This window comes from Colletotrichum abscissum, assembly GCF_030869225.1.
Source record: "Colletotrichum abscissum strain IMI 504890 chromosome Unknown Scaffold_18.1, whole genome shotgun sequence".
Classification (NCBI taxonomy): Eukaryota; Fungi; Ascomycota; class Sordariomycetes; order Glomerellales; family Glomerellaceae; genus Colletotrichum; species Colletotrichum abscissum.
The window spans coordinates 65,558-89,146 of NW_026850076.1; the positions used below are offsets into that span (position 1 = coordinate 65,558).

Here is a 23,589-nt window from a genome sequence, read left to right on the forward strand (position 1 = left end):
TCTTACCGCGGTCGAGTCATGCCTTGAAGACTTGATTTAAAGCTCTTCCAAGAATAGGAGGTTCGCACGGAAGCATGCAGCTTGCCGCATGTTTTGATGTTTCCACTGCCCACATCAACCTCAGCTCAAAGACGCGTCCGAGCGTTCAGGAAGAACCAGAATAGGAGAAAAACTTCCGCTCCCGCTAACTCCCCGCTACCAACACTTAAAAGAAGCAGGCTTTGCCATCAATGCCCATCATGATCTAGCTTTCGCCTCGAGCTGCCATGCCCGTCAACACTCCCTTCTGACACGGCTAGCTTGCGACTGTACCAGGGTCAATAAACGAACAAGACTCGCTGGGAATAAGCTGCAGGATCGGCAACTAAGATCAGAAGCTTGATACGCAGCCACCCTTGGCGCTAGCTGGCACAGCACACCACGTTCAAGCATCTGACAAGGCCAGTGCCGGGACGGCTGTTGTACCGTCACGTAATAGGTGACGGTGAAGGAGCTGCTGATGTGAGAAACACCATTCCTGGCGTGTTAGGGCGTTTAGATAATCACCCTCTGCACTTCAATTACTGCTTCGAGATTCGCATCGTGGTGAAGGCTAGATCAATCTGCGAGGAAGCCTCAGGAGAATAACTGCAGACCAATGTTCTAACAAGTCCTAGCAGGTCGGAGGCGAACTGCACAGACATGGCTAGACCAGCGCCCGAACAAGAACGAGAACATCGGACGTCGGACTGTTTAGTGTTTTGCGGGAAGATTCAATCCTCCATTGGGCCGTTGGAGGCCGTTGGAGATTTGGAACCAAAACATCGGCGTACGGAGTTCAAAGTCCCCGGCTTCGGCCGAGGCTCATTGCCAGGAACGCGGCCGCCATGTAGAGACCCGCGGCGGACTTCCTAGCCCTTTAAAGCGATCACCACAACCTTCTGATAAAACTCTTGGCAACGGCCTGTGTCCACTTAGATCAAAGCATACCGTACTAAGCGGCCGCTGATTAGAAAATTGCGGTCAAGTTTAACGCTAACGGTGATGGCCCCCGCGACATTATGCCGCCGAGGGTGCCACGTTTGATGATTATACCGCCAAAGGTCCCGGATACGCCGGATCATTATAGTCGCCGACTACTGAAATGATATTCAGAGCTCATCGGCGGTCTCCTCAATTTCCTGACAGTCGAATCCTTCATCGCCTTCAACGTTTTTGCAGAGCCATTTATCCAAGACAGTATCTTGGCCGACGGGCGTTACTGAAAAGTTCTCTACCGTCAGATTGTTGCACCCGCCCGCGGCCGCGCTGCACCGGAAGAAGCCCGAGCTAGGCACGTCGTCCATCATCGTTCCGCTAAAGTCCCTCCAAACGACGTCGGAAATCTTGAACGTCGACGTATCGCAGGACTCACCCGCGTGTCCGGAGAAGGACTCACATTGAGTGATGAAAAGTGGTTCTCCGCGGGTGCCGTCGAGCTTAATGTCTTCCAGCACGATGTTACGCGCGTATCCCGTACCGCCGCCGCCGCCATTGGGCGGATACCCAATCTGAATGCCGGTCCACGTCTTGAAGTAGCAGCCCCGCAGGGTGTCGTGTAAAGTCACGTTCCGCGCCAAGAAGTTCTCGATATACTCGAATTGCCCGATGAACTGGCCGATGGATCCCATGGCTATGCCAGTGCTGCCGAAGAACTCGCTGTCGTAAATGTAGATATTGCTGGAGTTGGCCTTGAGAGCAATTGCGTCGTCGCCGTTGACAACCACCCACCGGCGGAAGGTGATATTGTCCGAGTACATGGTGTCAGCGCCGTCCGTGTTGAGAGAGTTATTCTCCGAAGACGAAGTGCTGTTCACATATATGTCCTCGAACACGAGATTCTTGGAGTACATGATGTTCATCGTCCACATTTGGCTCTGCACGAATCGGAGACCTTTGACAGTCGAATTCGAGAAGTCTCGAAAGTTGATGTTCATCGGCCGATGAGGCATGTTGGATCCGCCGGCATTGAGGTCATACCAGACCTGGCCATTGCCGTCGAGCGTTCCGACTCCGTGGCCTTCCCAAACCACGCCATCACCTCCAAAGTGCCATACCGTGCTCTGGTTCTGGAAGCCCACAGGCATCGAGACCGAGAGCCAGTACGTCGTGTCATTGCTCCAGAGTAGTCTGCCACGCTGATCAATTACAACATCGTCTAGGCTGGTGGTGACCATCGGCGACTTGATGTTGTACACTGGTCCATCAAGCACAATGATGCTCTTGGTGCGGCACTTGTCGTTGAGCGCGCTCAGTAGTGCCGGCGCGTCGTCCCCGCCGTTAGCGTCCGGCTCGAGTATGCAGAGGCTCCGACCTTCCTTCTCCGCCCTCTCCGCCCAGTCACTGGCACTCGGGATATCTGCGTCAGATTCAGCCAGCAGGGTGGCCGCCGAGAACCGAGTGGTCTCGAGCCCGAGGACTAGCCTTGCGGCTAACGATGCGAAGACTGCCAAGCCACGCATGATGGATGGGTGCTAAGGCCTAGAAATCCAATCAAGGGACGGATGGGAGGAGTGCGAGCTTCGGTACACGCGAACAGACGCTTCTGGAAGTATGTCTAGGGCTTCTTACGAACAAGCGCGTGGACAAAGACAAGCTGATGAGTCTGTGGCGTCTATCAAAGCACCAGAGAGGAAAGGTATATGAGCTTCAAAGGTAACAGGTATCTTCCAAATATGAAGTAGAGCTCATCGACGAGTGTTATTTCTGTGAAACCCAACATTGCATCAGATGATTGAGCTCAGGGGGTCGCAACCACTGTCAACGAATGACATGCGCCAAGTCCAGCGGGGTAAAGCGCCGGATCGTCCCCTGTAGCGTCGATTCCCCGCATCAATTACGTCTTCTGCCCGCATGACGCCCTGGTAATCCGACCCCAACGTCCGGCATTTCAAGGCTTGTACTTGCTGATCTCTGTTATTCTGGATGTGGGAATCTTTATCCATGAAGTCTATCGTCTGGTTGATGAGGGAAAAGCAGCGGTAAGGTATGCACAGAACGGCCTGTCTGATGGTAACCTGCGGGTTGGTCTGATGATGGATGCAAGGCATCACGAGTCTGGGTCAGATGTGTGAACGTTACATGCATTCATCCTGAAATTTTCCATAGTCATTCGACTCGAACAGCGTCATTCTTCGAGCAAACCATCTAATTGATTCATCCAAATCATTGTCATCGTCCTGGTCTCAGCCGGCCAGCGGATACTCGACTCGTTCAGCTCGGCCCGATGGTCCACTTACATCCGGACGAGATAACACAGCTAAATTACATCTAGATGTCGGCGTTTGGAGCCGCAGGGATTCGTATCCCTATGATCAAGAGCAATGTCTCTGACAGTTTCAGTCTGCTGTTCGAAGAAGGGCCAGAACATTGTCAGTTCGTATGTGTACCTTACATCGGGCCTTTCCAGTCTTCCAGATGAATCACGACGGCAATCACCTTGGCCCCCGGTTAACATGCTCTAGGTGTTATCGAAACGTATTTAAGTAGGTTTGTTCGCTGTATAGCATCACTCAAGACATTCTCAATGGCGGTGGAAATTTCTATTTAAATACCACACATCTTATCTGGTACTACGCGAATCGCTTAGCCTCTTGCCTCCGATATTCTCTCTACTGGCATGTCCCAAAGGCAGCAAGATAAAGTAGTCTATCCCTGTGTGACATGTGGTTGATCCCATTTCAGTTGACTCAAACTTGTCCGGGGTAGACTGAAGCTGCGAGGTGCATTCGGGCGTGGGAGATTGAAGCTTCTCCGTGGTGATAACCCTGCATTTTGCCTAGCTTCTTGGAGGCCGGACTCGAGGTCTGGGTGAAAACCCTTTTGATCTCCCACAGATGAGTCGTCATCCCCCATATGCGGCAGTGTTTCCTGCGACAAATTAGGCCGAGAGAAACGGTTGAAGGCAATGAACGTCTCCTTGTCGCCCTCAACCGCGTTCGATGGAGGAGGGACGCGAACAGATCGGCGTCGAATTGCCACGGCATCATCCTGAACTGGTTGAACGCCCATGAATCCATATATGACATTGAGTATAGGGATAGAGATTCCGTGGACTATAATTGAGAAGAGTGCAAGCCAATACACGACGGGACCAATAGCCCGAAGCATGTCAACTACCTCACTGTCGCCCTCGGCCTCAGCAAGTTTAGGGAAGAGGTGACGCGCATGCTCGACATAGAAGGCAGCACCAACGCCAATAGGGCCAAAGTAGCCCATAAATAAGGCTTCTTTCCAGTCTATGATAGTGTTCGGCATGAGCTTGTACGTGAGAAGCACGGCGGGGATGCGACGGAATACAAGAACAAGTGCGCCGAGGGCAAAGAGTCGGCCGAGACTGATTCCGGTGATGTCAGAGCTGAAGTCACTCCATGGGATGATGGTCCCGAGATATATGAAGCCGCCAAAGTTGAGAAGAACGTCGATGCTGGCGTTGACTTCGTCGTGCCGCTTCTGTGCCTCTGCAAGGTACTCGCCGTCCCAGTTGAGCGCACTGCCAGCGACGAAGCAAGATAGCAAATCGTCAGTTCCGATGGCTCCTGAAGTGCCCATCATGAAGAGCTATGAGTTGTCAGTCAACTTTCATGTAGTTCATTTAGTGTCCGTGACTTACACCAATCGCTGTGGGCACCAGGACGTAGCTTTCGGAATCGATCCACTTTCTGTGTCTCTGTTAGAAACTACCGAATTCGTGCTCGTTGACCGATCAACCTACTTTCTGACAGAATACTTCAGTGCAAGCCTGATCAGAGTTCCCATAATGATTCCGTAGGCTATACTCATGAGCACAAAGTAAAGCCATGTCTCCAGCAGCCAATTCAGCAGAGCAACACCAACGCCTCCGCCTTGGCGGGCGACCTCACCGGCTCTCGGAAGAAGCGTACGACTGACTGCGTGCAATGTCGAGCCATCCGCGTGCACTTCAGATCCCTCCGTGTGCCGGATGAGATACGTCGTCAGCATCAATATGGGGAAGCCGAAGCCGTCATTTGCGCCACTCTCGGAAGAGATGATTTCACGCAAAGAGCGCCGAACGAACTTATCGGCGAAAGGCCCCTTGGCAACGGCTTGTGACAGGACTGGATCCGTCGAGGTCACGCAGGCAGCGATGACCCCAGCACCCAGAAATGTCAACTTGGGAATGGTTGCCAGGATGCAGCCTGTCGTCGCTAACCACATCAGTGTCATAATGGGTAACATTAAGATTGCCATCTCCTTCCATTTAGTCTTTTGGTACTTTGCTGGGAGTTGATAGCCAGCCATGACCAGCTGAATGCCAATCATCACTCTTGTGAGCCCCTATGACACAAGCCAATCATCAGTGCCTGAACGCAAGGCTCCACATTGAAGTGATCCGGATCGTGATGAGGCCACATTATAGGCACTTACAAGAGTGATATCATGGGTCTGACCCTCAACAGCTGACCCCCACCTCTCACTGTCGATGAACCTAGCAGCTATAGGGCCCAGGCATATGCCCAACACTACGGCCGGTACTGATCAAGAGCAACAAGTCAGTGAATGGTCCTTGGGAACTTAAGTATTACGCTCCGTATCTACGGTGACTACAGCGCGGAGAACGTTCGAGGTTGATCTTACAGGCCTCGCCTAAGTACCACACATTTTTGATCTTGACGGATATGATACCAAATAGAATGATGAACGCGCCTGGATATGGTGGGAACACCGGATTAGTCATAGCCAAAACATGTAAGGTCCGGAGCACGCACCAAAGACAGCGAGAACGACATTTACTTCGCTGGGATCAAAGGTAGGCATCTTGGGTATCCGCTGGTGCCTTCACTCTCAATGTGTGAGTGATCTTTGTGTGACGTGCCCAGAAGGTGTGTTGTGCGTTTGCCGAGAAAGGCTGCCTTGGCCAGCAAGGGCTTTGAGGATAGGGATGGTCTCTTTAGCTAATGCTCATACGATATTTGCATGGAGTTGCTTGGAAAGAAGAAAGAAGAGATATTCTAACGAGACCTTGAGAGGATGATAAAGAAATCCAAAACGAATGTCTAAACGAGCAGAAGGAAATCCCGCAAAAAAATGAAGTCAGGAGGCCAGAACTTGGAATGATGATGGACAACGACGCTTGCTCGATTCCGTGTGGTATGACAGTCACCCGGTAGCTCAGCGCTGCTGATGAAGAGTGGTCTGGTGAGCGGCGGAAGGGCAACTAATTCTTCTGCAGCGCCGAGAGTCCGGATATTTAAGAGTGGTATGTCAACCAGGGGCACACTTGGCTGCGAGCCAAAAGAGAGCGACTTGGCTGCAGATCTTGGGCGGCCAAATTCTTTTGGGGATGGGTTCTGATCACAAACACTTTTGATTCAGAGCCAAGTACGCCCTGTAGATCATGGTAGGGGGTTATAGCGGCTCTCAATGCTAGAGCGTACAAAGCACTCGAGGTGAAGACAGCGAGATATCCGTGCTTCGGCTGATACTTCTACGAAGTACTGCCACAAATGGGGTCACAGGGAAGGCGTGACGGGCCAAGTGCAGGTGAATCTCGTAAATAGAAGACTTCACCTGCGGATCAGTATCTCTTCATCTTCAGGGGAGAGCGTTAGATTTTCAGGGGTTTTGTCATCATCTGCTAACTGGGCTGGGGATGTCTCAAATCTAGTAGTCTTGTCATGGAGGTATCTGACAGCTTGATTGTTTCTGGATTGACTATCCGTAGGTAACACTCACGCGTCCCTCCTCCCAGGTTAGACGCTTAAAGATTTGGCTTCTAGCCAGCCAAAGAACATGATCTAATACAGCCTCAGTAGCGCCGTTCAGACATGAAGCGCAGAGCAAAATGTGAGACATGCTTGGTAGTAAAGTGTCAGGCTCAAGGCCAGATACGGTGTAGATTCTAGAGCAAGGGATAAATCTCTCAACTTTGGTAATGCCAGGACGCTGACTTAACTACCCCACCCAGCGAGTTGAGATGGACTACGCTAATCGAGATTGATGGACAATTCCCCAAAGTACTTCGATGACACTTTTCTAATGAACGTATTTTCGGTCATAGGAAAAGAGCGACCAGAGAAGAATGCATAGAAGAGTTATCGGGTGAGAGGGCTAATGGCTACGGAAAGAGCCGGGAGGACGTGAAGCCAGGTAACATACATAACTCGCCCAAGAAGAAACAGTGGACTGCCTAGAGTGGCGAGGTATGACAAGAGTCTTAGTGTCTTAACAAAGTGACTCGGCATCCGGGGCTAACAGCACCTTCGAGGACCATCATTGAACGCAATACTTAGGAAGTAGGTTGGTTTTCCGCCGCCAATACTCAGCGGAGGAGTCCGGATCTCACATTGGTGTCAGCGCGGCCTCGGCGCCAAGCGGAGGAAGCAAGATTCTCCGCTGAGTGGAGACGAAAGGGGGCGCCGCAGCTGGGAAGGTGATGAAGCCCGGGGCACGCATTCCGGTGTGACGACCACCTTTGGGTCGGCCAAGTCAATACTTTATGGCTCAGACATTGCGATATGATCCCTGTTCTCTTGGGTTTTCTTGGAGGTCCTTGGCTGACGAGGATTGTTGGGTGATGTTGGGACCACTCAGTGCTGGGCGCTTCTTGGTGAGGCTCGGCGCTTCGCGCTTGGCGGCTCGTGGTCAGATTATTCAGGCGTTCCGACTTCCTCGCTTCGTCCAGCTCTTTGCTCTATGACCCGGTGACGGATGTTCACGACATTTCAATTGGCCAGGCAGAAGACAAAATGAAAGCCGGTGGGCAAAAGTTTTCTCCGTGCCCAGGTTTCTCGTTTGTGAGGTTTCCGGCCCTTACCAGCAGTATCCCGGCTGGGTTTGCCGTGCGTGCCGTTGCTAACCCTCTGTAGTTCAGCTCGAGGAGATCGAGGTCGATGCTGCAGAAGGTACGCACAATACTTTAAGATAGAGCATAATGATCAAAGACACGGTAAGCTTATTAGAGATCTCAAGGGGCGTTCGGCGTATGAAATTTCGAAAGTGCTTAAGAACAAATTGATTCCCTCGGCAATCACCTATAGCATCTGGTTTCTTCGTGAATCAAGGATCATGCGTTAGCAGACCTCATGACGTAGCCCAACTAATGAGCCTTCTTGTCTCATGGATTTTCGATGGAATTAGGTTATTGATTTGATAAGAGAGATGAGTTTCCCGATCTAAAGCCCCGTCCTCAGGCTCAAGCCTTGCAGTCATTGCAGTTGGCTCGCGTCCAAGCATATCTCCAATTCTCATCTTTTTTGTTCTGCTCCATGACGCCATAGCTGATATCCATACAACACGCCAACTGAGTCCCTGAGCAAGGGGATCCACCCCAGGATGTGGTGCACGTGGCACTGGCACTGGTGGCGAAGAAGATAGCGACGACAGCCGCGGTGAAGCCTGTGAGCTGCATTGTGGGTTGGAATCCTGGGTGCTACCTCGTTAGCGAAAGGCCGACCAACAAGTCAGGATTAGTAGTTTCACTTACGCAAGGTCGGTGGTAAAAAATGCAATTGATAAGGACTGTGACGGCGTCGGCTTGGTGTAAATGGTGGTAGTCTTGAAGGCTTGGCTGAGCTCAGGTTCTAACGAGTGTCTTTATAGCTTGATCAAGTCGAGCACGATCAACTCACGCAGGCTGAATGAACGATTAATTTGCAACATTTTCAATCTATCCCAAATTAAAGCGTCCCCGGTTTTGAATCGATCGAGTCAGTATCTAGAGGCAACTCGAACTTTAGAGTTATCCCACCGGTATCAGGAGGCGCGTCTCCAGCTGTGGTGGGAAGGACCGCATCCCGCGGGTTGTTACATACTGAAGTACAGCACGCTGAGAAATTACCGTGTCCGTCCTGGTATCATTTTGGGTAGTTCCATAGTCTCTGTATTTATCGTCTTGATTCAAAGGTTGAAGTGCTATGGGATGGCTACGTTCGGATTGAAGGTTTGTGGGCAATGAAATGGCGCCCTTGGGGCAATTGGCCCAAAATTGTTGGATTTTCTGCTCGATAGGAACAAGGTTAAATGTAAGGTTATATGAAGACATATTGAGATAACTTTAGGCTCGTGGACTAGGGAAAGTCAAAATAGATCAAGAGTTCCTTGCTTGGAGTCCGAGTTTGCCAAAGTATGGTGCGTGCCAGGTCAGGGTAATAGCAATTCAAATGCCCAGAATGTCACGATACATCAGCAAGGCGATAAACCTTGAGGAGGGTAAGCAGCTCATCGACACAGGTTATGTTTTCTTCCGTCATTATTACCACCGAGATACGTCTAAAACTCTTGCATGTCTGGATATATCATCTTGGTAAACCCGTAATTTGAATTACCAACAGTGACGTTTCAGAGCTTGAGCAAAAGATGTCAAATCAGCAACCCATGTGATTGAGGTCTTATTGATTTACCTTTAAGCTATCCCCGGAATTTGTAGTCTGTCATAAAGTACAAGCTGATGCAGGTTGTTAAGCGCTGTAAACCGTAACTTATTCTGGCCCAACACTACCAGAACATCCCTGGCGAGCTCGAATTGTACAATCGCCGTGTTAACAGAATCTCTCGTGAAAAACTGTCCATTAAAGACACCGATAACCTTCCCTTGAGAACTTCGGACCACAACACCTTCACCCTCACCCGTCCAAACTCTACCCTTGTCATCGATGCGGATGCCATCCGGAGCCTGCATTCCCGAGACACCAAAGATTCGCTTGTTGACAGGCCACATGTCTTCATTGAGATCGTATTTGTAGATCGCCGGTGCTCCTACTTGAGCCGGTAGCCCCCAAATTCTACTTCGCTCATCGCCGCCAAAGTCGGTCACCCAAAGAGTCTTTTAGTCCCTCGATGGTCGGACGCCGTTAGCGACGGGGAACTCAGTCCTGCTGATGGCAGGTAACAAGACCTTCTTCTGGGGGTCCCAGCGCCACAGACCCTGAGGCAGGCGATCTGTCGTGGTTGAGCCCTTGGCGAAGGGCAGGACAGTGATGAACATGTACGAGTTATTTGTTCCCGGCTGCGTGACCTAGGCCACATCGTCAATGTTATCAAACTTGAGACCAAAGTAAGAGTTGAGGGCAGTTTCGACGTGGCCTGTCTCTAGGTTGACAGATACGACCCCGCCAGACCAGTCTCGAGAGTCGTCTCGCAAGCAAGTGAAGTACATGAGACCTTAGTGGTAGAATCCTCCGTTCGGGTTCTTCAACGGCTATAAAGAGGTCAGGTTTCTGATACTGTTATTTTTCAAACCCAAGATTTCCACGTGGGTAGGCCCATCATTGATCCAAGTTGTGTACCAGAGTTCATTGCGATCGCTGATCCATACGCCAGCTTCTCCCGCAAAGTTGCCTGGACGCTTCTCGATCAACTCAATGGCTGGATTCTGGCCGAGAAGTGCCAGGGGCTCGTCATCGTATGAGATGAACGGTGCTTTGGTGGCAGACTGAAGGAGTTCGTTAGTTAACGCATCCGACGTATTGGTGCTATTAACAAAGCTGTGAAACAAGTTGCCGTGAAACGGTGAAGGAAGAAGATAGGTCGATTCATAAGGTATAGGACGGAAATAATGCTGGTATCCTGCGCAAGGCATGTCTGTAAGTAGATGGGGAAGAGGCTGGCGTAAGCCGAATATCGTGGCACCATATTTTGTGTCTGGTCTTGGTATGATGGACTCTGTTCGTGTAAGAGAGCCGATGATTATAGAAGCGAGTCTCAATCGGTCACCAGGAACCGGCCTACTCTAAATAATAGCATCGTCTGTACGATGTTATCGAGTCAATTGTATTTCTGCTACAACTTCACCGTGGAGCAGTTGCTACCGCGATACTGGTGATCATTACTGACTCAATTCCTCTCTCATCCGGCCTTGGTTCGGCCACACATGATTGTACGTGACCTTCAAAAATAGTTGCCCTAACAGCGATCAAGTCTGCTTGCCTATTTAGGCAATCGTTACGTTGAAGAAGGTTTAAACGCTCCTAGAAGCAAGTGAGATGGTGGTCAATGCATTGGCTAACACAACCTCTTCGGTCGACAATACCGTTCTCCCCCAGAAACCCGATCGGACGAACATGTTAGTTATCTTCGCCTTGCTACACTGAATAAACCCGTGGTCAACCCAACCGCCTAGTCTTCGTCGGCGATAAGCCGGACCGCGGCCGAAAGAGCCCCGCTGGAACCTCCGTGATCTCGGTGACGCCGTCGCAGCCACCGGCAATGACTCGAGCTGTCAAGGGGGCCTCCCAGGCTTTTGATTAATGATGCGGAGCCTTCCTCGCTGGGAATAACTCCCGATAATTTCCGTGTAAAGCCACTAGAGTGATCTATTTTGGCGCTTGCTTGAAGGCATCGGTGGCAGTCCGCATGTACTTGTACAGGTATTGTGAGGAGCAAGGTGTCAAATTGCAACTTCTTCAACGATCATCAATTGCCCACGCCGCCTCTCCTGCTACTGAATAGAGACTCGAGCTGCACGACGCTTCCGCAATGTTCTGCGCGTAATTGCACGTAATAGAGAAGGAGAATAAAGTACCCCGACGACAATGAGCCTGACAATTGTGAGGAATCGTCTACATAGGACTTAGACAAACTCGAACAAGACTGGTGTGGTCTGCACAAGTTGTTGCACAAGCTACAAGGAGTTTCTAACTTGCTCAGAGAACGAGGGCTAAAAATGATGGTGCAAACACTCAACGCAGGACACCACATCAACACACGCAATTCACAATACTGCCAGTCCGCGAACCGCAGTTCTGGCGGACATCACCAGCCATTAGAGGATCAGTTGCCACCGAGTTGGCAAGGACTCTTGGAGCCTGATGTCGCCACGCCGCCTCCAAAAGACAATTCACATGGCGACAGTGGACGACGCCGTGCGACACCCACCGTCTGACATGCTTCAAGTATCTGCGGCGAGGCATCCCACCAAGCGCTCATGCGTTTCCCACCGTGGCACCACTGACACAACGCAGGCGTCAAGTCATGTAACGACAACGGAAAGAGCCAAGGCAACCTCCAACCTCATGAGCCGTGCCGTGCCGTACCGCCGGGCTGGCTGATCCGTTTGGCGCTTCTCATTGAACGTCGCCATCTGTTCTTCTTCCGTTCTACCGTGTGCGCTGCAGGTTCCGACGGATTTGGTTGGAGATGCATATCCTGTCCGCCAATCAGCCTTGCCTCGACTTGGTGATCTGGTGCGTGGTGAAAGGAGACTTGTCGAGCCTGAGCTTGGCTTAATAGAATCCTTAGAACAGCTGCCGCCTTCTCTTGAACTTTTGGATGTGTTCGTGATTCCCCTTCGCATCGAGCTCTGTAGTGAGCTATACCGATCCTACCCGGGATTGCGATGTCTCAAGCAACTGCATCAATGCCAACTCATACTGGTACTTGCGATCTCGGATCAGATGAACATACGATTCTCAACTCCGCGTTGGGCCCCATCCTAGCCCTATCGGCACTTCATCCGCATTGCACCGGGATCTTTTGCTGCTCCGCCTGCCCAGCTGGCCGACCGCATCCGGGCATATTCCTTGTCGGGGGCTTTCTAAGCGGGGTGGATCGCTGGAGATTTGACAATTCACCGAGACCCCCGCTCGAAGGCGGGAAGTTCCCCGGTGAGAGTAGAAGCTTAATTTATGTAGAGTTCTTGTTCGGATTCGTGATCTTGTCTTGTTGATTTAGACCTTTGGCTTCGCTGGCTGGTGCTATGTCGGGTGGGTTCGTAAGTTTTTCGTCGAGGGTAACGCGCTTGTCGTTGAATCGTAGGTTATCTTTTCGGGGAATCGATTCGTGAAGACTCAGTGGATGTTCGCGGCTCGTTTCTGAGTTTGTCTGGGTGATGTTAGAGTCAATTGTCGTTGCTTTAGCTATGAAAGCCCTTCAAGAGATGAGCACTTGAGGAGGGGCCGGGGACATCGGCGTCCGGGCAGATCACGTTCCTGCCAGTAATCAGTTCATTAAAATGGAATATTCGCCAGCTTGTACGTAGGCAGGTAGCAAACAAAGACACTTCTACCTCCCTAAAATGATGACTGCAGTGCAAAGTATTCATCAGGCTAAAATTGCCATTTCTGGTACTCGAGGTGAAGAAGAGAGACTGAGTGACAGTCCCGGCTGTCAGGGTCTAGAAAAGATTGCACAACCGAGCCATCAAGGTTCGCTACTATGGCCGTTACTAAGTCGGCTCTCGTTGTACTCAGTATTGCCGATAATAGAACTTTGGTATGTGGTGCCTAGATCAGACCTTTGCGAGGTACTTTGTTAGACAGATGAACGCATAGAATCTCAATATCATGTTTAGTTTCATCGTCAGAGTCATCTTCGAAGCTGACGGGGGTACTTGCAGCGCTGAGTCTAGTGCCACAACCACATCAGCGCTCCAATCGTTTCACTGCCCTTTACACAGAAATCGTTTCACTGCGATTTTAACCCCCACGGAGGGTCGAATGGTCCTCAAGGACCGACCCAGGAACAATTTTCTTCGTTGACGTGCACCCCGAAAAGAGACAGCAATTGCCAATATCGTACAGATCAACCACATCATCCAAGGCGATGAGGTAGGTAACCAACACTCCCATAGACCTTACATCATTTTCAAGCCCCCTCGTGGTATCAACGCCAACACAGAGAAACCCCGAAACCCCGTTACCAGCAGATCACGGCACCGGCTACTTAGTAAGTACCTTACCTAGTAACCACGCGCCGCGCGCCGCGCCTCAGATAGCTCCCCCCAACGAAATCGCCCCCAAATCGCCGCCAAACCACACCCAGTCAAGTTCGCATACCTCACACCCCCAACCACAAGCCGCAACTCCGCCAACCGTTTCTCGCCGCATGCCTTCGTGTCTCATCCCGCCTACCTTATCCTCCCTATCGCAACCACATCTTCTCATGTGCCAAGCCGCATCCATCCAGCGCATCAATCAGGCAAAATCAGTCAGCTGACAGTTTGAAACGCCCTACATTGATAAATTAGGCACATGTATCTTACACACACCAACGAACCAACGCCTCGTCCCTCGCACCTCCCCCTCCGTCGCGAACCATCCAACACATGCCCGCATGAACCCCGATCCCGACGCCGAGTGGGGGACAAACCACCAGAGGTGCCAGCGAAGTGGATGGGAAAGGAACATTCTCCAGCTCTCCCGAACGAAGCTTGCTGTCATCCCCGACCTTTCCTCGCATCTTCATTGGAGCTGGCCCCCTTTGGAGAAAGCCTGACCTTTCTTCGCCTCACTGATTTGGCAAGTTTGGAGACCCGAAAAGCTCCAGTCTCAGCAAGTAGCGTCAATCAGCTCGAAGCCATGCATGCATGTCCCGCTTTAGGTAGGCATTCGGCGGGCCGCCCGCAACCTCTCCAAGGGAAGCAAGATCCCCACCTGAAGAATCAGATGCCTTTAAATCACTCACAAGGATACAAAGCTATTCATTTTTCGCAGAATATGTACTTTACCCGAGCAAGATAGGCCGCATGATTGGGTCACCAGCAGAAGAGGTAAGATATTTCCCGGGAATCAAAGCACTCGTAGTTCGTATTGCCATCTCAAAACAAAACTATCATACCACGAGACGAGAGACAAAAAAGAATGAAAGAAGAATTCTCCATCTCGAGTCCCAGTTCCAACTACCAACAAGAACTGCCGGAATTGTCAAGCGTAAACGTAGAAACCCGGCGTTCTCCACAGACTAGAGGATTCCCCGTTTCGGCAATCATTGTTGGCAAATGGAACTGGGTTCCAGCAGTCAAAGATCCACCCCTAAGTCAACATCTTACAATCCTTCCACCCGCGTTGTCGAATGGAGGGCACACAGCTCGGGTTGGATATTGGCTATTGGCGAGCGAGCCGCTTCCGGGTTGTCAAATTTGATGGGAGCAGAAAAGTCATGCTTTGTTTAGTGCTGTGAAGATTGAAAGTCAGCGCCTGTGTATCTTGAGATTTGCTGTCATATAGATGTGGCTTACGGAGCAAGAGCCGCAAGAGCAGGCAGTGCAGGAGCCAGCGCAGCTGGAGCCGCAGGAGGAGCAGGTGCTATTCACATCAGGTTAGCTTCGACGTTGGAGATCTCAAAGGCATAGCTCCTCCGGTGGGATAGACCGAAACTCAAAGAGAATCCCAATCATCCAGAAAGAGACTCATGCGCAATCTTGTATCTCCCGTGCGTGGAAGACAGAGCAGGCGGTTCACTCACCAGGGGGCCATTTTGATAGTTTAGTGGTGGAAGCGAAAAGGCTTGAGTGTTTGTTTGTTGTGAGTCTGGTGTTTGAAGCTGATGAGTCGGATGAAGAAGAAATCTCCTTTTCCACCAGAGCTGGTCTGGGTTTATATAGCCATCTCGGAGGCATGTCCCCCACGTATCAGTCAGCCAGACATCAGGCGGCTATCGGACGAGGAAGCGCGATTTCATTCGCGATTACGTGGAAGACGCGGGAGTCCTCGGAGAAGGGACATGTCTATCCCTGGAGGATCGGATAAGTGCTCCGTAGTGTAGACCGCGAATACCGCGCAAGCTCTGTTGGAGGCAGAGAGATGACATGGCGGTTGTGTGATACCGCATCAGGCTGGTATTCCCATGGTTGGATCCATAGTAGCTCCTTGCGGCTTGGAGAAGGTGGACTGGCACCGTTGAGGAGCGGGGTCTGGGACCGAATCTACGGGTGCAGAGCTGTGCAAGCTTTGAGACGTGTGGTCGGCTGGTAACACGGAGCAGGGTGCCACGTTCGGGCTGGGGGTCCCACCCGACGACGGGGCGCCGGGCTCTTGTGATTGGGTCAAGTGTGGCAGGCTGGGCATCCACGCACGACAGTTCGATATGGCGAACAGGGCGGCAGAATGGAGCGTGCATGGCTGCCGTGGTCGTGTGAATGCGATGCTGTAGGCGGGCTTGGAAGGATCGTCAATGGTGAGTGGATGAGAAGTGCCCGATGAGGGTAGCCCCGCCCATCTTCGGTCAAACGTTCGGGCTAGGAACAGCGTGGGAGGGTGGGCAGAGCCGGTCTGGATTGTGGATTATCGGATGTGTTAAGAAAGGCTGCTTTGGAGTGAAGAGCTATGAGAGTGGACGCCTCTGGGGCACGGCACCAGACTGAGGAAAGGCGACGGCGGCATTGCTCGTCGTGGTTGGGTGCGTATTGGTGTGAATCCGTCTGTGTATGCATGACAATGTATGTAGGACGACAGAGAAGGAAATCTGCTTGTGATGCGCTTGGCGGCGGCACCCGCGCAAAACAGAGTTTGTACCATCCCGCACCAAAGTCTTCAGGTGATGCGACGCAGCCATCCCGTATTGGCCAGAGTTGGGACTAGCTGTCTACCCAAGTGGGATCCGTCTGCTTACTAGGCAGCCTCGAGTGAAAGACGGAAAACAACAGACAGAAAAAGACGAGAGAATCGACAGACGACAGACTTGTCCAACGCCAGATGACCTCGCCATCCATCATCAAAGCATGGTGAAAAGCCTCAGGAAAGCAAGTCATCGAAGACAACTCAGTGATGGAGTCTCACCAGTGAGACTATAGGCCTTTGCCTAAACCTCAGCTCTACCTCGGCTCCGCCGCTTAGAGGAGATTCAAAAGAACCTTGCCAGGGGAAGACAATCCCAGTAAAATCCCTATCGGACGTTCCGTAAAGAGAGAAGAGCGATAATACCTCTTAGCTAAAAGGCGTGGGTTGTCCAATCATCGAGATTGGCCGACGGCGACGCTGGGCAACTCGTGATGGAGCAGGTTACCCAATCGGCCAATCACTCCGAGCTCGAGGTGAAGAGAGTCAAGAGACCGGTGAGAGGGGAAATGAAGCGAGACAGGCGAGAGGTATGGACAAGGAGAAGGAACAAAAAGGAGAGGCCGTGGCTCCCTACCGTGGGGGTTCTCAAAGGCGCCGTGCCCTGCCTGAAGTTGAGCCGGGACCCGAGAGGTAAACATCAGACGTCAGGAGAGGCGAGGAGTAGAGTCTGACTGATCGATACAGTGTGCGGGTTTTCTCTGTCTTCCCATTCTCTCCATTCAGCCTTCTGAACTTGGCTGTTGTCGCATATCTTGGTCGATTTGCTTCGGCCCTCAAAGCGGCCAACTTGACGGTGTTGCGGGCACTCGAATGAAGAGATGACAATGAAAGGGGTCGCGACGAGGAAGATAGGATGAGCGGCCCCTTTTATGCCTTCAACCATCTCTCTATCTCAGGGGCCTCAGATTGGCGGTGGAAGGGAGAAACGGCATTCCCCCGGTGGGAAGGGTAGTGCGAACTGGCTGGGAAAAATTGGCTCATCAAAACACCCGGTCCATCAGCATCCGTTGCGAGTCGTCGACATGCTGTGGCCTGCCGCCTGACCTGTCCATAGTTCGAGGATGCGCTGGCTATCTTGCTCAATTCCAGCAACATCGCGGGTGATGGTTGGCGGATTAGCGATGGCGGAGACTGATTTTGTGTCAGATGCTGGGCCATCAAGGTTGGCCATCCGGGTTCCTGAGACACTCCCAAAATGGCCTTATCAATGCAGGCCATCAAGGTTCTCAACACCGAGTTGCAGTCGGCAACGTCTCTGACATCTCTGTACTTGACAGAATGGTCTGACCAAATGACGAAATATTGAATGAAGGTCCCTTGAAGCTGGCAGTCTGGCTGAAAGGTCTATTGTCCGTATCTGTATCAAGTTTGGGTTGTGACTATGTCGACACCGTCTGGCCACAGTTCTGCTTTTTGTGTTGCATTTTGCCGTTTGCACTCCAACAAGAATGGAAATTGGCACAATCCGATTTTCTGATACGCTAAAGTCAACCAGATCAAATTGATTCTTTGCTGCTAATAGCTCGAAATGGAAGACGTGGCATTGCAGATTGCAATCGTTAAGTATATTCGAGAGGAAAAAAGCCGATACAGTATACTCTTTTGAGCCAAACTAGACGAGTTGCCGTTGATTGGATTGAGGACCAAAAGCTAATTGCCAACTCAAACACACTTTAGAAACGCGACCGACGACGCGAAATGTTCGAAAGGATCTCTCAAAGCAGAAGAGTTGATACCGACACGTTTTTATTGAATGATATGGCACCACATCGCAAGCCCACGCGTTTGTTCAACTCGTGTCGTAGGCTTGGGCCTCGAAGACTAAGATGGCGTGGTCAAGTCAGATTCGTGAGAACACAACTGTCTCGAAAGGTTGTTGTCGATATGGCCTTTCCCCCTTGATCCCGTTAAGCTTCAATCGATTACTTGAAACCAGGCAAGGTCAAGGGCATTGCAAGGTGGAACTCTTGATAGTTCTGAGTACGGTGTTCGTCAGGCTCGAAATTGCTCTCTCGAAAGCCAAAGACTCAATTTTGATCGCAAATTGTTCGTCATCCCAAGCATACGGTCAAAGTCCGAGCCTCTTCGATGAGCTGTCGTTGCGCAATTCATCGGCCATCGCGCCAAGGTCCCCATAATTGCGCCATCTGGGGCCGCAGGCAAGCGCCTCTCCGAGATCGTGACCCTTAGATCCGATCCGACCCTGGTCTCACGAGCGACCCCTCCTCCCCATCAAGAAACGCGGTGAGCTCCGCTCCCGCCGGATCGAATCCCGTGAGCGGGCCGTCCCGCTGACCTTTTCTATCCTCTTCGCAAAGATTCGGTCATGGGTGAGGGCTGCCGTCTTGGCGAATCCTGTCTCGGCGGCTCAACATCGCTGTGAATGGTCCTGGGTCGATGGAGTATAGTCGAAGGCGCCTGTGCCGTCCTGGCCATCGGCCATCACCTTTTTTGTCTCTGGAGCTAGAAGAAGGGCACACTGCAAGATCTGCTGTGGGCCTGGTGCTTGAGATTACTGATCTGATGCGGTGACGCGTTCTGGAACTTGACGACCTGGTGTTGAAGTTGCGAAGCTGCCCTGAGCCAGACCGATCCAAATCACAATTGCGGACAACAGACATCGTGGGGAACAACACAGCACCCCCGACGACCACGATGACGACGGCAATTACAATAGGGGAGACAACTGCGACAGGATCAGCTTATACGCACGCTAGAAGAAAATTCCGACACGGTAATTATACTTCGCTCATTTTTCGCTCCGACATCCTCCTTGGCCCCTCATCAGAACATCCTCTAGGTCTGAGTCCTTGACGACTTGAGGAACCTTACAGCACCATCATACCAGGGAGAGAGTATTCGACAACCGGGTCGGACAATCACGAGGAATGGCTCGCCGCCAAGCAAAGACTCCATCGACAAGAAGAAGAAGAAGAAGAAGAAGCTGTCGCAGTTAGTATGATGAGGACGAGATGAAGTCGGAAACTCGGGGGCCAGTCACCAGTGGTCTCAGAAAAAGAAGTCAAGCAAGCAGCAGTGTTTTCGATTTAAGTATCGAAAAGAACATCACAGACCGCAACGGCCCTCTTCGTCAGGAACACAGAAAAACATCCCAATGATTACCCGAATGCCACCTGCCACGACGGGAAAGTACTACTTACTTTTGCCCGTGCAGTCACGTACCTCCCTATCATGACCACAGCTGCATCTGTCAGGTATACTGAAGCAACCTAACCCGAGGAACAAAGCAGCCGCCCCGCCCGCCCCGCCCGCCCCGCCCGCCCCGTACCTGCTCTGCTAGACATGAGTCCACCCCTTCCCGGAGGGAGACCACGCTGCTGCCCCGGTATAGGTCACCATGGTTTGACCTTGCGCTGATGGCCTTTGGGGAACACTGGATACTTGGGATTGATGATTATCGGAGACATAGTGTGCCCGTTCGAGTGGGCCCAAGCCATCAACCTTCGGGTCGGTTGTGTTGTAGGCCATGGGGGGCAATATACGAGAACGAGGACGAAGATGGTATTTTTGATGCCACGAAAGGTTGTGAAAAGCATCCAACGAACCCAAATTGTCTGATAACTCGACCATGTGGTTGCCGCGAATCCCCTGGACGTATAGACAGCGCATTACCAAACCATCACTCGAGTGGACGAGATATCTTTGAAAGTTGAAATGAAAATTGAATTGCAAATCTCATTCATTGTTTACGCAATGAGAAACTATGGTCCCAGTTGCCAATGAACTCCGAGCCTATGTATGTATAATGCCGCATAATAGAGATACGTGTCGTAACTAATCCTCCCCGGAAAACACAAATCACAAACAAAACCCTACTTTGACAGACACAACCTGGATATCCACGACGTTCGTATCATGATTTGCGCTAGTGTCCTCGGCCACTCGACCAAGATATGCCATCCCTGTAACCCTTACGCCTGAAATTTCACAACGGTCTGTTCATAGTGCCACCTTCTAGGTCTACTTCGTAGCGCTGGGGCTTCGCACAAGTTCGACCTCACTCCCGGGAGGAGTGCAGCTTGGAGTACGGGGCTCCTATGCGCCGCCAGCTCTTGCCGCGAGAGGTTGCTTGTTTCGTCTTCCCAACAATGTGGCGCCGTCAAGGCTGAGCTCAAAGGCACCCTTCTGTCTGTTGCGGTCTCTAACCTGTTGGCGAGCTGCAGCCGTGACAGTTGCCGAGTGTTGGCCGTAACCCTTCTCGTTAGCTGCAGGCGCTTGACGCTCACGCTCGCGTCCGCGATGTTCTTGCTGATCCTTGATCTGGGCATTACGCATGCTCTGCTCGAGTGCTTGTGTCGCCTGCGATGGCTTGTGGACGTATTCAGCCTCCTTGTTCTCGGCCATTTCCGCATCTTCATCCTCTGATTCCTCGTTAAGGTTGTTGAGGAAGCGAGCGGGAACACCGCCCTTGGTGCCAACTTGCTTCCGGCGCTTGGCCTCTTCCTCTTGCCTGTGAACAGCGTATCCGACGTCAAACACTTCACGCAAGTTGACCGCACCGGGGGAACGGAAGTCGTAGCGACGGTCGCCATCGTTGATTCTGTTGGCATCGAACGCGCGCAGCATATCGGGCTGCGTCTTCTTCTCGTCACGAGGCGTTGGGCCAGAGCCCTTGATCCAAGGGTGGGCGAGGAATTCAGTGATGGTGTATCTCTTCTCAGGATCCACGGTGAGAAGGTGGGAAATGAGGTCTTGGGCAGATTTGGAAATATCATCCCACCAAGGGGACAAGAAAGTGTACTGGCCCTTGGCAACCTTCTCCGTCAACACCTCGATGCTTTCGTCGTAGAAAGGAGGAAAACCGCAAAGCAGCGTGTAGAGGACACAACCCAATGCCCACATGTCGACCGACTTCGAGTAGCGCTCATCCTTGACAATTTCGGGAGCTGTGTATCCGACAGTGCCGCAGGGCGTCATGGTTTGGTTATCCCACACGATCTTGGACAGGCCAAAATCGGCGATCTTGATTTGGCCAATGCCACCCGCACCAACGCCTGGGATGAAGTCGCCCTCATCAACCTTGTCTTCATCGCCAGGCTGCTTAGGCTTGGGGTTCTTGGACGGAATGACCGGGATCGGGCTGAAGAGGATGTTTTCAGGCTTGATATCACTGGGACATTGCACGTTAGTCAACTGAACGACCGAATGACGTCACGGAACGATGCATAGTCGGCGCTCCCACCACTCACTGCCTCGATCTCATCGGTGTGGGCTGGTGACAAGCAAACTGTGTCGTACTTACCGATGAACTACGCCCCTCTCCTCGTGCAAGTACTCCAAAGCCTGCGCAACCTGCACAATGACGTGCCTCGAAAGTTCCTCGCTGAAGTACGTGAGGCGAACAATCTGGTGGAAAAGCTCGCCACCAGGCGCCAACTCCAAAATGATGTAGTAATATTGCCGGGATTCGGAAAAATCAATCAACTTGATGATGTTCGGGTGATCAAGCTGTCGCATGATTTGGACCTCTTTCAAGATGTTTGCTCTCTACGCTGAGGTCAGCAAACGTGTCCGTCAAGCAAATGGAAGGCCATCCTCGAAATAACAGTGACTGTAGAACAACATGAAAGTGTCGAAAAGTGAGAATGGCCCGAATAGTAGACAAATGAAATATAGAAAGTTTTCGCACCTCTGCAGCCTTGGGGACCTTCTTTAAGTCCGGATGTAAATGCTTGTTTCCCTAATCACGACCCTCGGTTGGTATGGGAATGCTCCAAAAGGCTCAAATCAAAAACAACAACGCAGCGAACAAAAAGCGAGAAAATCATGGTCGCGGCCGTAACCACCCAAGCAATAACTCACCTGCATACTGTTCATTTCATACTTGCGAACGACCTTGATGGCACACTCGCCGGGGTGCTCGCCAGTAGTATCGCGCGCGCGGTAGACGTTGCTGAAGGCACCGTCGCCCATCTTTTCGACCAATTCCCATCTCTCCAAGCCGGGATATCTCGGGAATTTACTCCTGCTCTCGTTCTCCTCGGCCACAAGCTTGGCCAAGTGTGTGTTATCGATGTTCTTGCCGGCCTTGGACGTCTTGTACTGGTTCGGCTCGGCGGCGTGGGCGGCTGCGTGGTTTGCCTGAGCGACGCGGTTCTGGCCATCGCCAGCAACTGAGTACGCCTCGGGAATCGCCTGAGCAGGTGGTGCGGCGGCATACGCAGGCTCTGATACGCCTACATGCGCCTTAGGCGGCGGGGACTGCTTGGCTGCCGGCTCATCGTTGTTCGCTCGAGCTTGCTTTCCTACACATATATAGCGTCAGCAAATTGGTAGCCAACGAGAGCGTTCAAGTCGCCAAGGAGAATCGGGGCACGACATGAGCAAACAGCTCGAATCGTGAAAGAACCCAGTGCGCCGACGAGGCAAGGGAAGAGAGGGGACATCATACCGTGTCGGATAAAGTTCTTAAGCTGCTGTATCGTCGACATGATGCTAGATTGGGCCGCTACGGAGGACGACGTTATGTGAGGTTATTCGCAAAGTTAGGTTTACGCAGCACACGTCGCAGTAATCGGCGGCTGAATCGGTCGACCTGCCCCGTGTTGAGGGGACGTTCGATGTTTGAGTGTGATTGGTAATGCGGAGACGGCAAAGCACGAGTCGTGGGAATATGCTCGGTGGGCGATGCGGTACTTTGAATCCTGGGCAAAGTTGGAATGGATTGTTGTATCACGAGAAGAGAGAAGTGAGGAAATGTCGGAGTCGACAGAAGCGGGTGCAAGGTTGTTTCTTTGTGAATGGGGGAAGGGGGAATCAGCGGCTGAAAGGGAGAAATTGTTGCGAGGAAGAGGAATTTGTGGACTGCGGCGAGCGTTGGTGATGTTGGCGGAGGGGCAACGTGGACTCGGATGACGGAAGTTGGAGGAGCAGGCAGCTGGAGATCGGGCGGGAAGACGGGCAGCAGCAGCAGCACGTTTGTCTTGGTTAGAAGAGGCCGGGGGACCAAGCGAAAGGGAAGGGCGAAAAAGGGCAGACGGCGCTAGGGGCCGCACCAAAGCAAGGTAGAAAGAGGGAAATAGGTATGGATTTGGAGCCGGGGAGGGGTGTTGGTTGGGTTCAGGTTGACAGGGCCAGGCGAAGAAGAATGGTAGACGATGACGGCGTGTTCTGCCAGTAGTCGCTGTAGGTAGGCAAGGTACCTCCTTCGTAAGGTAGTGTGGTGTGCGAACAGGGTAGAGGTACTTTGCGGCACGTACCGTGCGACAAGTTGGGAGAAGTCAAAGACTTGGAATTTCTGGGGTGGGCGAGGACACTAGAGTGCAGAGGGGGGAGTGTGCGTTGCTCCGTCCTGGTCTTCGGAAGTGGCACGCAG

The 23,589-nt window shown here is 51.9% G+C and overlaps 7 protein-coding genes across 7 annotated transcripts; all 7 read right to left on the minus strand.

The window, feature by feature from the left end:
- Window positions 1-1,130: 1,130 nt before the first annotated feature.
- Window positions 1,131-2,480, minus strand: CABS01_08018 (glycosyl hydrolase family 28; the record flags this gene model as incomplete). Its single annotated transcript, XM_060541380.1, has 1 exon — window positions 1,131-2,480. The coding sequence occupies one exon, from the start codon at window positions 2,478-2,480 to the stop codon at window positions 1,131-1,133; it is 1,350 nt and encodes a 449-aa protein (XP_060402184.1).
- A 1,186-nt stretch (window positions 2,481-3,666) lies between these two features.
- On the minus strand, window positions 3,667-5,796 carry CABS01_08019 (sodium/hydrogen exchanger family protein; the record flags this gene model as incomplete). Its single annotated transcript, XM_060541381.1, has 6 exons — window positions 3,667-4,578; window positions 4,631-4,679; window positions 4,733-5,316; window positions 5,407-5,513; window positions 5,617-5,685; window positions 5,748-5,796. 6 exons carry the CDS (start codon window positions 5,794-5,796, stop codon window positions 3,667-3,669), a joined length of 1,770 nt encoding a protein of 589 aa, XP_060402185.1.
- A 2,377-nt stretch (window positions 5,797-8,173) lies between these two features.
- Window positions 8,174-8,389, minus strand: CABS01_08020 (uncharacterized protein; the record flags this gene model as incomplete). Its single annotated transcript, XM_060541382.1, has 1 exon — window positions 8,174-8,389. One exon carries the CDS (start codon window positions 8,387-8,389, stop codon window positions 8,174-8,176), a length of 216 nt encoding a protein of 71 aa, XP_060402186.1.
- A 993-nt stretch (window positions 8,390-9,382) lies between these two features.
- CABS01_08021 (gluconolactonase) lies at window positions 9,383-10,558 on the minus strand (the record flags this gene model as incomplete). The annotated part of the gene is made up of 3 exons (XM_060541383.1): window positions 9,383-9,802; window positions 9,875-9,994; window positions 10,295-10,558. 3 exons carry the CDS (start codon window positions 10,556-10,558, stop codon window positions 9,383-9,385), a joined length of 804 nt encoding a protein of 267 aa, XP_060402187.1.
- A 4,966-nt stretch (window positions 10,559-15,524) lies between these two features.
- CABS01_08022 (uncharacterized protein) lies at window positions 15,525-16,076 on the minus strand (the record flags this gene model as incomplete). The annotated part of the gene is made up of 2 exons (XM_060541384.1): window positions 15,525-15,965; window positions 16,050-16,076. The coding sequence occupies 2 exons, from the start codon at window positions 16,074-16,076 to the stop codon at window positions 15,525-15,527; spliced, it is 468 nt and encodes a 155-aa protein (XP_060402188.1).
- A 1,174-nt stretch (window positions 16,077-17,250) lies between these two features.
- CABS01_08023 (uncharacterized protein) lies at window positions 17,251-17,424 on the minus strand (the record flags this gene model as incomplete). The annotated part of the gene is made up of 1 exon (XM_060541385.1): window positions 17,251-17,424. The coding sequence occupies one exon, from the start codon at window positions 17,422-17,424 to the stop codon at window positions 17,251-17,253; it is 174 nt and encodes a 57-aa protein (XP_060402189.1).
- A 2,885-nt stretch (window positions 17,425-20,309) lies between these two features.
- CABS01_08024 (uncharacterized protein) lies at window positions 20,310-22,705 on the minus strand (the record flags this gene model as incomplete). The annotated part of the gene is made up of 4 exons (XM_060541386.1): window positions 20,310-21,384; window positions 21,517-21,761; window positions 22,077-22,519; window positions 22,666-22,705. The coding sequence occupies 4 exons, from the start codon at window positions 22,703-22,705 to the stop codon at window positions 20,310-20,312; spliced, it is 1,803 nt and encodes a 600-aa protein (XP_060402190.1).
- Window positions 22,706-23,589: the final 884 nt, after the last annotated feature.